At 30.3% G+C, this 13,082-nt stretch overlaps 1 protein-coding gene across 1 annotated transcript; it reads right to left on the bottom strand.

Moving 5' to 3' along the window:
- Positions 1–8,016: 8,016 nt before the first annotated feature.
- LOC136275342 (natterin-4-like) lies at positions 8,017–8,451 on the bottom strand. The gene has a single exon (XM_066084192.1). The coding sequence runs from the start codon at positions 8,449–8,451 to the stop codon at positions 8,017–8,019; it is 435 nt and encodes a 144-aa protein (XP_065940264.1).
- Between the last annotated feature and the right edge of the window lie 4,631 nt (positions 8,452–13,082).

Raw genomic sequence — 13,082 nt, forward strand, 5'->3', positions numbered from 1 at the left:
AATGAAATAATGATGACATGGTAGAGATGAAAATTACTGGGTTGTCAATGTGATGTTAAGAATTTCTTATGAGATGTGATATCCACTCAATTCACAGAAAAACAAGAGTAACGCCGTCTTTCTTCTATGAGCAGTATTCATAATCCATTATTCAACCCTGAAATGATAAACACAACCTATCAAGAAAAACGGGTACTGTGGAATCATTAGAATTCGTGGTGGCTCAATTTTCGTGGTATTCGTGGGTAGCCCTTCCCCACGAAGTTACATTCTCGACGAAAAAAAATTAAAGAAAGAGTATTCTTTCTTACTGAAACTGAAAACTGACGCACCCACGAAATAACATCCCCACAAATAAGCAAAAAACCAACAATCCACGAAAATTGACCCCCACGAATTTAAATGATTCCACAGTTCTCTAAATGCAATATTTTGCCCGACTAAAGTTCAACAGCTGGTATTTGTCATAAATTACCGGTATTAAAAATCTTAATTCAATATGCTCAAAAACTTCTTATCTTGAAAACTGTAGGAGTTATCTCTAAAATTGGGGTACCCTATATGCAATATTAATATGACCAACTTCAACTGCTGGTATTCTATCATCATTATCAAAAGTTTAAATCTGTGTTATATGAACATCTCATATATTTGTTAAAATGATCTACAAAACAACAACTTCCTATCTTGAAAACTGTAGGAAAAATATTGGTTATATTATAATCATATCATATATCCCGTGAACTCTACAAACGTAGGAGAGGTACCAGAAGACCCATCCACGTGGACGTGAACAACATCGGATATACACACATTCCATATTAAAAGAGATCACCTATGGCCCAAATAGCTAAAGAAGAAGACAGTTTGGAAATTAATATTGGACAAAATATAAAGAAAATGAGGTAATATATCATTTGAATGTAACACACACCGAATAGTTACCACCTTTGTATCCAAAGAAAATGTATAGGAAAGACAATTTTGAACAAAAGTACAAATTCAAATTAATTACTATCGCAGTCAACATTTTATTCAGAATGAAAATATTCATATTTAATTTTATTTGTTAATTGATATTTGGCTAAATCTGAATACCGTATACACATTGGAAAATTAAGTTCAATTTATTCTCCCAGACCATAAAATTGATACGAGGTACAGTGTAAATGTACATACATTATTAAGAGGCCGTCCAAGCAAAGTTCAGGCAAGATTTTGCCTATGCTATGTCTGAGATTTCAATAAATTTTTGTGTAACACTACATTTTAACATGTTTGTAATTTATGTGAAAGAAAAAAATTCTATATCAATTTGGAACATGTTTAGTGCAAAATGTCACAGAAGTTGTAAAACTGTTGTGAAGTTTGAAAAGTTTCATTTAGACTGCTTTTAAAGTATAAAAATATTTCAAACAAAAACATATGCCTTATAAAAGTTCGTGTATATTTCTGAAAACAAATCTGGTATTTTAATGTAAATTTAAAATTTCAATAAAATCCAATACATTTTCATGAAAGGACAAAATGGGACATCTTTATAAACCTGAATAATAGAATTATGAGAAACAAAAATGAATTCAGTGGGAACAGCATCAGTTTTGTAGTTTGTCCATGCAAAACATGTGCAAAGACAGTGAGTGACAACGTTCATGTCATAAATATTGACTATATTTTAATACATACTTATAAATATCTTTATAGAAGAGAATGCATAATGGTGAAAGAAATATTGATCAACATTTTTCACAATTTTAAATGCAATTAAAATTTTTAAGAAAATTTTACCGCTTTTATATAGGAATAACGTGTAATAATTCTACAGCGAACCGTATGCGCATAATTTTCGCGCATGTAACATTTTTTAATGTTACCCGTTGCCAAGTGCGTTGCTAACGCTGAGGGTAATAGTAAATATTATTAACTGTGTCTTAACCAATCAGATTTCAGTATTTAACATGAAAGTTTAACAATTTTTAATGTTACCCGTTGCCAAGTGCGTTGCTAACGCTGAGGGTAATAGTAAATATTATTAACTGCGTCTTAACCAATCAGATTTCAGTATTTAACATGAAAGTATAACAATAGATATTAACAGTGGGTACTGTTGTACTAATTAATATCTTTAATTATATTTACTCAATACCTTGAATACCATTTTTACATACAAATTAACCAGGCTAGTATAAATTACTTTTATGGTATGACAAACAACCATAACAGATGACGATATCAAAATAATTTCATTGAAATTGAATTAGTTATCTTAGAAAATGTGCAGTAACAATTTGAAATAAATAGAGAATAAACGAATGCAAGATAACACATTTATTGAGCATTAAAATGCTAGATGATAACATGTATACAGTACATGATGCATGAAGACAAGTTCATTCATCTCTCTCTCTTTCTCTCCCTCATGTGGTCAATCTGGCAAACTTCAAAGCATCTTATTTAAGTCTTGTTTGCATCCTTTATTCATATACATGTGCCAATGAGTAAATTGTGAAAAAGAAACTCCGAGTAATATTTTCTGGACATTCAACAACTTCTTAGGAAAACATTACCAAAAACTGCAAAGCAATTGTTAGAAATTGATAGAAATGTTTCCCAAAAATTCAAAGACAATTAGCAAATATTTTTTTCTGGTGACGAAGCATCGATTCCCTATTTTAAACCAGTAAGAGAGACTGGAAACAAAATATGGATACCTGAACTCGGTAAAAGACCTTTTGTTGCCAAGAGAACCATTAGCACAAAAAAATTTAATTTCTTTATTGCATTTTTTCATGTGATGATATAGCCGTACAAATTTCGGTGCTAAAAGGCAAAGGTGCTACAGGTTGGTTTTACAGAGAAAAAACTAAAGAAATTTTATCAGTAATGACGCCTTGTAACAGGATTTAGGCATATTCGTCTACTGAATCATAATGTTCCATAACTGATAACATAGTCTAACTTCGTAAATTCTAAACATGCTTTTGAGATCTAGACAAGTACGGCTTTTTTTCCTTTTTTCAAAAGTTTAAATTTCTTGTCTGGTCGTCACAAGTCCCGACAAGCCCTTGTCTCAGCCATCATCAGTAAGTGCCTCAAAGGTCTTTGTTAATCAACGGACTTTAATTCGCATTCAGGCGCATTTCAGAAATGGATTCAAAGAATGTAATTATGTACTTCCAACCGCAGAGAATACTTTGAAGGGAAGTAAAGTTCATTTTGCTATATGAGTCGAATGCTTTTGAGATGTCGTACAACTCACATTGCATATTGAACAACCGTATATATTAGTTATACATAGATATTTTCAAGAAGTGGACAGAAATCAGGGCAGATTTTGTTATAAATAATCTGGGTAAGTTTTCGCAGCAATATTCTCATTATCAGTTGACATATAAAAGAAAGCAATTGACATATACTATTTTATTTACAAAAAAAAAAGACTAGAATTGTTTGATAGTATCAGCTAGTTTGGCTGATTTTTTTTTTTAATTTACGAAGACTGAAAAAGGTTTGAACAATATCAAATGGAAAATATCATGGCTAAAATGTTTTTTCATCTCTTACGAAAGATAGAGTAATTCAGTCGAAACTCTGAATACAGATATTTAAATATATATCAATGTGGAGAAAGACATTAAATATAATACAAGATCAGGTTTTACTGAAATTTGTCAAAACAGTGTTGTATTTCATATCTAATGTATAAAGTAGGAATTGTGAAACGCAGATAATAGATGTAATGTCAAAATATTATTAAAGTATCAAAAAGAACGATATATGAAATTAGTCAAATTTGGCCCCCATAATTTGATATTTTTAAAGTGATTCAGGTACAATAATTTGTTGTGTTATTTTATAAAAGAGTTGACATAAAATATGTTTTTCACCGATTTATTTGATTTATCACTATTTAGCACTCACTGGCAGTATATGACGTCAGAAGTGACGCTATTTTTATGATTCAATCAAAATCAGTCAAAAATTAACATTTTTCTTATCTTTTTTCGAATTGGAAATATAAAGCGACTCTTTGAACAAGAACGAACTGATATATCTTTGGTGAAAATATTTTGTTTGTTCAATCAGTTGCTCAATGTTTCCTTAAAGGAGAACTGCTTCAAAACAAGCCGTTTTATATCAAAAATGTAAAAATGGCGGGAAAAGGTAAACTTTTTGATGTAATATTTTTAAGTTGTGGGCAGTAAAATGAAAATAAAAATTGTGAAAAACTTCAAATGTATATTTGTCCAAATAAAACAAAGAATTACGGTAAAATGACAATGTTCATTTAAGGGGGCCGTTTTAGGCTCAAACCATATATAGCCCTTTATGTCATGTGGTCTTATTTCTGTGGTCTTATTTATCTCACTCATATTATCTTTTTACTCTCTCCTTTAAAACTGGTATATTCTATGAGGTTAAAATTGACAAACAGAAAACCAGATACAGAGTAAAAACGTATTCGAGAATTAATCAAAGCCGTTTAAAAACCTTTACAAAACAACGAAAATGATGTTTTTGAATAGATATCTCAGCCACCAGGAAGTCTTTCGTATTATTTATGATTGGATGAGATTGAAATTAGGATTTAATTTGATCTGACCAAAGACATAATATAAAAAAAATTTAAATGACCATTCATTTCATTTTTAGTACTAACTAGATAAAAAGGCAAATTCTAACAACTTAAAGTCAAAAGAACCAAAACTATGTAATACTTGGTAGTCAGTTTAAAGCAGTGTTTTAACTTTCCGACATTTCCCTCTTCATTTTGTCCTCTAATAGGTCATATTTTCCCAAATATATTTACCGTTGTAAACAGGTTATGTAGGGAGGAATGAAGATATTCCGACTGGTGAGTCGATTTTCTTTCTTAAGTAAATTATTGAAATTATGTTGTTTATGTGATATACATTGAAAGAAGGACGTGATGATGACGAACAAAGTTCACAATCAAAATCCCAAAGAAAAATACAAAACAGGAGCACAGCATGCACGGACCTCTAAAAATATTAGAAGTAGGAGCAGGTGCGCTGGAGGAGTGAGCATCCTCTGCTGACCGGTCACACCCCCGTGTGCCCTTTGTCGTAATCGGGGAAACAAAAAAAATCCGAAGAAAATTAAGTTATTAATTATAGTACAACAATAAGTATGAAAGACAGCATGCGACCCAGTAGAAGATTGTATTTGCTGACAAGGTTGTTGTGTCGACCATAGAACTTAGGCAGAAAATGATGATTTTAATCGAGACTGTTGATAATCGTGTTTATCAACTTGTTTGTCAGTAGCTTGCCTCGTCTTGGAAATTTTTCATATATAGAACATGCCCTTTGTATCGAATTAATTGAGAGACAAAAACTTCATATGCAGGTGATGAAAGTATATTGCTACATAAGTAAGGATATAACTATAGAAAATTGAAGTCGTCACGTTTATCATTAAGTTGTGTTGTTAAGTTACCATTAATGTCCCTTTTCAGTAAAATATCCAAATCTGAGACTATGTGTAATATTTTATTTCAAGTTCACTGGAATACATCGAGTCGACGTAAGTATGGAAATAACAGTTGTGAATAGATAATGCGTCGTCAATATCCTGAATGAAGAGTTGTATATAAGACATAATGCTGAAAATAAAATCATTTTCCAAATATTCTAGTTCTGTAGAAACCGTAGTATCGATTTTATTTCAAAATTAAAATTTTATATTCTGTAGGGGTCTTGCCACACATATTCATTTATTTTCTTACTCTTTAAATATTCAAACATAAATATAACTATGAGCAACAAGAGCCCAAATGGTTGCCTGGAATAACTGGTGTCATGCTAACATGGCCTAAAAATGGGAAAAATCAATTCCCGTTGCCGTGGTAACAAATTCTCACTAAGTAATGTTATTTTGATGTTTCATGACTTTAAGGGGGGACACATTTCACGTGATTACCATTGCAATGCTTTGATATTCTAACCCTATTATGACGTCATATTTGATTTGATTATATAATGCTATGATGTCATTTATTCATTATGACGTCATACAGGATTTGATAGATCTTTTTTCCGTACTAAGTAGGCCTAGTCATTTTCACAACAGCTGATTGAAATTTAACATTCTTAATTTCAGAAATGTAAATTTACAAAATCATAATCGGTTGATATAATCAGATATATATTCTGATAATGATCAGTTCATGTTTATTGATAAATCTGTATAATGCAATAGGTTTTTTTTTATTTATTTGTCAATAAAGATCATAATTCCAGAATAAGGGGTAGGGGTGACTCCTATTGTGGTCTCTTAAACGCCAAGAAGGTTGCCATGAAAATTTTATGTGTTTTAAAGCACATGCTAAGGTTGATTTACGAATTTTTTATTTTTTAAAAATTCATTGACAATTTGTTATGTACCATCACATTTTAAAATTAATGAATGTGATTTGAAAATAAATACCAGAAAAAAAAATTATCACCGAAAATTGAAATTCATAATGCCAGCAAGAAGGGGTAAATTCCTATTACAATATTTCTGTAAAATAACTGTATTTTTTCACCACATACCACAAGAAGCAATTTTACGCCACGCAGAGGTACTATCGAATTAACGCAGCATAGAAAATCACACAAAGCTTCTAACCTTGAGAAAACTCAAAAGCTATGCCATTATTAGTTGAATACTTATCAAACCGTGTTAAACCCTAGGACATACATGTGCACTTCATTTTCCTCAACGAATATCAAAGATTTATTTTCTATAAAGTATTCATTCATAAAACCATTTTAAAATAGCATTGTCGTTGTTTTGTCAGCCTGTTACCATAGAAACGAATTTCTATGTTAATTTTTATTTTATTTTCTGTTCAGTAAACGATCGTACCAAGTTGCAAATCATGGCGACACAATGACTATAAAATATAACAGCAAAATTACTAGTAAGGTACGAGCTTTGTTTACAAAAAAACTTCTAACTAGGTAACTTGCTTGCAACTTGACTTTTTAGGTCAAAATATCAGTATATGTGTAGATTAAAATTTTATGAATATCAAGTTAACCGTTCAAGATATTAGAATGGCAAAAAATAGCTTTAATGTCCATTAAAAATGAAAGTTTGTCCATTCAGTTTTAAAGTTTTACCCGCATGAAATCAATTTTGTCAACTACTAAACAGGAATCGCTTATTCGTGTTATTTTGAAAGAAAAATATGTATGCCGCACAAACCACCTCTAGCACCTTTGAACCATTTAACCAGGAACGGTCTATTCATTAAATACTTTTATTCACTTAAGGTTAACAACCATCTATAAAATTTTCAAACTTAATAAGTCGGATACCTTAATATCATTTTTTCCAGAAATTATCCCTGTCTTTTAAAAGGCTCAAGTAAACTTTTATTAATATCTTTTAATCCATAATTCTATCAAAACACCACTTTATCATTTTTTACTTTAAAAAATCTTTTATTGGTGAAACTAGAAAAAATATATTGGTGTCATTAATTGTGGGATTTTTTATACAACGTTGTTCCTATCTGCTCTAAAGCTTACAAACTATACTACGGGTATTCTTCTTAACACTGACTTTTTTTGTAGGGGTGGGGTTGTTGGATGTTTGGGTTTTATTTATTCATGATTAGCTTGAACAAATTTCACACATTTATAAATGAGTATGCATAAAATGATTTTTAAAATGAGGAATGTTTTAAAAAACCCCTTTTTACTGAAACTCATAAAACTATTGTATGATATAAATGGGAATTTTCATAAATATGTTTAAAAACTCACATGTAATTGCAAAAATAGAATAGCGTTTTGTAGACACAAAGACATATGTTAACCTCTCCCTCAAAAAATACCACAAAGACAACAAATGCTTTCTTTATTCAAAGTAAAAAAAATTGAAATGTTTTATAATTCAAAGAAAGTTCACCTATTAAAGAACAGACATTTTTGATTTCTTTGGTTGGACATAACTTATTAACATAGTTCTCTTCCATGAACAATTCCTTTTGATCTCTCCCAGCTACCTTATTTGACAGAGGACTTCGTATTCTTTGTTGGTTTGGTGCTCTTTCAGCCCATATCCCACGTAAGCTAATTTGTAGCGAGTGCTTACTTTACCCGGAATCAGATCGTTAGCGTAATTGAACCGTGCAACATACAAATCTGTGTCCGTTTTAAATGCGTTGTCGGGGACTTTTCCGCCGGATGCTTTTCTCCAATCCAAGAATCCCACGGCGTTGATCGGACATACAAGAACGTCATAATCTTTGAAGATAAATTCCTTACCATCGTAAGGGATGTAGGCGCCATCGTAATATGGACTGCATTTTCCGGGGGTCCATGTGCCTTCCTTATTTGCCTGGGCAATGAACAGAGGATTTCCGTTTTCCTCGTACCCGGCACGGATCGCATTATCTGGAATTTTGCATCCAGAAGTTTTTACCCACTCAGCCATGTTTATTTCCTGAAATGTTATATATATATATATATATATATATATATATATATATATATATATATATATATATATATATATATATATATATATATATATATATACACATTTACCCGTGCGTGCATGGTGAATGGTTGAATAAATATTATAAATGAGTTCAAGTATTATTGCTTCACCCATGCGATCCTAAATAAGGAACCTATTTATAATATGTTTACCAAATCAAATGATAAAAATATTGTAGTATTTTTATGTTTAAAACTTATCTTTCACTCTTGGAATCTGAGACTGATGGTCTTGCACGAATAAATTTAATATTTTCGAAGTCAAAAGAGATTACAAGGTTTAAATATATTATGGCTCCAATTCCGAGTTTTTATGAGTTAAATTCGTCATCAGAAATAATCTAACACCTATAAATAAAAACAAAGAGCCGACTGGAAAAATTCAGGTACAATGTTTATGCTATTCAGAACAGAAGTCACGTCGCTCTCTACTTCCCGGTATAACGAAACAAAAAATTAAGATCATAAATTTTGTAAAGTAGTATAGATGAAAACAAGTGCATATATCGATAGATACTTGACCGTAGAAAATTTTGAAGAAAAAAAAAACGGAGGTTGCGTTAAATACAAAATTAAACATTTTATTAGATATTTTGCATTCAAAAATTGTAATGATGAGATCATAAAATGTGTTTGGTATATCAATACTTTTTATTGAAGTACCAAGGACAATTCCTTTATAAATTTTCATTATGCAATCAAAACTACTTTCGGAAATTTCAAAATATACTGTTTATTATTAATCTTGTAAATTGTCAATTTTATCTTTTCGTTAAGTATCAAGTGATTTTTTTTTTAGAATATTCCTCCTCTCTTTTAAAAGTTAATGAGTTAATGAATATAACGCATGTTTTACTATTATTGCATGCTCTTTAACACAGACTCTAAATTATTCCGCACATTTTGAAGTTTTGGTAAAAGGAAAAACAATTATATGATTAATATTGCCTACCTCTCAAAGTAAAATCTCTTCAACTTAAATTGGTAGTTGCCCTTTCATGAATTCTTAGAAGGAGTTTGAATCACAAAGGGTGCACTAGCATATATAGTGATTTTGGCACATGCCTCCTCCCTTTAAATTGTTCTAACCAATCAAAATAGCGAAATAATGATAGCCTGTTATTTTTAAGTCGGGAATGACTTAACATATTATCATTTTTTTATCTGCAACTTGTTATGACTACAAATACGTTTTAAAGTAAATGTGATCCCTGTAATTTAAAAAACTCCTCAAAATATATATTTTTAACTGCTGTTTCAGAATCGACTTCTGACTAATGAAAAATATCTCGAAATATACATGTATATTTAAAAAAAACAAGTCAGTTTCATTGTTGACAAAACGAATTAACGAATTAAATGAATATGATTTTAAAACATGAAAAAGAAAACATTTAGAATATAACCCATATTATTGCAGGTATTAATATTACAAAAGTACAACTGCATTATGATATTCAATTTAAGCTCAAAGGTTAATGGAACGTGATGAATGATGACTAATATAAATAATAGAAAGAAAAACCAACAAAGTGTTGTTCAAATATAAAACAAGAGCAGCAAATACAAGATACAAGAAACGGTATTTAGATCTCTTGAATACTAACAAATAAGGAATTCGAATCTATATGAACTAAACATGTTTCTTCTTCCAAACTGAAGAATGTTAAGTTGTTAAGGATTGAATTTGATGTTTCTCACAATCTGTAATCAGAAAGGTATGTATATCTATAGGGGTCTTGATTTATTGCATGATAACGTGTGTTTTTGTGATCGGCTTATTATTATTGAGCACGATGATTGTTAATTACACGTATTATAGATAGCATAAAAATTATCACTTTAAAGAAAAGACTTAGTGTAAACTTCCAAATTAATTAGTGGTGCAAGATCTTTACTTTGACAACATTGAATATACATAAGGATGATATTTTTGAGATAACATCGTGAAGAAAGAAAATATTTTGGAGTCATCATCCGTGGGCTCCTCTCTCTCTTTTTTTTAACAAACATGTTAATATTTTTATGCAATTAAAAAACTGAATATAGGAATGATATGAATAAAAAAAAAAAGTCAAAAAAAGAAGGAACAAATCAAGAGAACAATTGAAAATAGAAGACAATTTTAATTTATTTTGATAAATTAAGGACAACAAGAAATTAGGAGAAGCGTTTTGATATACCTGTATCAATTTTTTGAATATTTAGTCTTTTTTTCGTTGTATAAGAAACAAATTAAGCTCATATCTTTATTTTTACAAAATTTATTTTTATTCTTACTGAATGCTTATGAGTGAACAAAACATCCTTGAAGTAAATCTAAGGTGTAATATCCCTCTGCTATTGATTTTACCATAGATCAAAAAAAAAATTCGTATTGATTTTCATCAACGCCAATATCAATAGATTCAAATAAAACAAAGATGAAGTGATGAAGCGCTGCTAGATTTCTCAAAAATTGATAATGTGTCTAATCATGATATGAAGAATATTAGGCTTAGTGATTAGAAAATGTAAAATTTTACCATCGCAGCATAAAATTAAAAATATTACCTCTTTATGAAAATAATATATATTTATACACATGGCCAATTCATATTACAAAACATAATGAGGCGCTACTTTTAAGTTGAGAATAGCACTTTGTTGTATAGGTTTGTAACAAATATTGCTTCAATCAGCAAGAGTTATTGTGTTCTCATTTACCTCTGTGAACGAGCTATAAAGAGAGAAATAGAGATTTTCCACCCAAAGACAATATGGCCTAAAACATCAAACATGTACTGATCATGTACTGTACTAGTACATACAATTCAGTTAAATTTTAACAAAAAATTTTGGGGGATATAGATATTGTCCCAAAAAGATTGATCAATATAATAACTTTCTTGTAATTTTTTGTAAAATTTAATTTTTATACTTTTTTGCATACCAAATGATAACCCATCTAGTCAAAAAGGATAAGGGTATTAAGAGAATAAAAATAAGAAAAAAACTAGAGCAAAGCTCGTTGCAAAGCAACGAGTGGGTCTTCCGTTAATGTCGGAAGTAAAGCTGGAAGTTCCTGTAAGAAGCAGAGCTCTAAAACCAATAACAAGAGTAACTAAAATAAAAAGATGAAAAAATCGAATTATTCCTGGTACGACTTAACAAAATCCGAATGATTTTGAGTACGAATTAACAAAACCTTTCCGATTTCAAGAACGACTTAATTAAAAAAAATCCGAATGTGTTCAAGTACGACTTAACAATTATTTTATTCAAGCAGAGCTCTTGAACCAATAACAAGAGTAACTAAAATAAAAAGATGAAAAAATCGAATTATTCCTGGTACGACCTAGATTTCAAGAACGACTTAACCAAAAAAAATTCGAATGTGTTCAAGTACGACTTAACAATTATTTTTGGTACGAGTTAACTTTACTTTAAACATTACGCTATTTTTTAAACCAAGGACGCAGAAACAAAATTTCCGGAAAAATCAATTTTTAAACCCCGATATCTCTTTAATGCATTGTCCGATATTAAAACGGATTTCAGTGTTAGATTCAGCTTGATAAGCTTAATAAAACACATATTCATTTTTGATTTGATCAGAAAATTCATTTTTTCGAAAAATTTGTTTCACTTCCGGTTTCGACCGGAAGTGAAAGATTTTTATTTTCAGCCTTATTGCACATGTAAATTGCCAAATACATAACCACAGAAAATTTCAAGACTCTATCTTAAAGCATTTTAGAGAAATGTCGCGGACAAAATTACTTTTTTTAAAGTTTAGAAATGACGTAACGTCAAAACGGAAGTGACACTGAAAAGTAAAGCGATATGTTTTAGTTATTATATAGTAAAATCTTCTTCTCTATTCGTTAAAAATCATATGTTCATATTTTTTAAACAGAACCCGCTTGGTACTTGCACCTTTATCAAATAAAAGATTATTAGCGCCTTATTTGACTTTTTAAAGAAAAGAACTTTCCATTTTTGCCAAATTGTTCAAAATTGCGAGGAATCATAAGAATATAACACAATTTACCGCTTAATGCAGCAATTATAAATTGGTAAAGTTGGAAGTTTGGATAAAAATTTTCACGATGAAACTTTCCCGATTAATTATACTTCTTTGTTCTTGGTCTTATAAGACGTACTTTATTTCAGAGAAATAGAGCTACAGCCTCATGATAACTGTAAAAAGTGGAGATTCTTGCTGTGTGTGCGTGGATCGGGTTTGAGATATAAACATGATCTAAGGTGGTTCCACCTTCTGTTGTGAAAAAATTTACTATCTGAGTGAACCCGTTGTTTTCCATAAAAGTTTGTATCGGTCCTTTCGTTTGTGTATCTTCGTTGAAATCTCCTAGGAAAATGCAAGTCTCGCCTTGTAATTTTACTGTGTCTACAAGAGATTTTAAAGATTGCAAAAACGTGGTTACGTTTAATGTAGGCGGTCGATACAAATTGACCAATACTATGTTTTTCCTCAAAAGCTTGACAACAATGCTTTCAATGTTTTTGATCGAATGATGAATAATGTGTTTTTTATCATCATTTTCTTTGAGATAGAAAGCA

Source organism: Magallana gigas, chromosome 5, assembly GCF_963853765.1.
Source record: "Magallana gigas chromosome 5, xbMagGiga1.1, whole genome shotgun sequence".
NCBI classification, from domain to species: domain Eukaryota; kingdom Metazoa; phylum Mollusca; class Bivalvia; order Ostreida; family Ostreidae; genus Magallana; species Magallana gigas.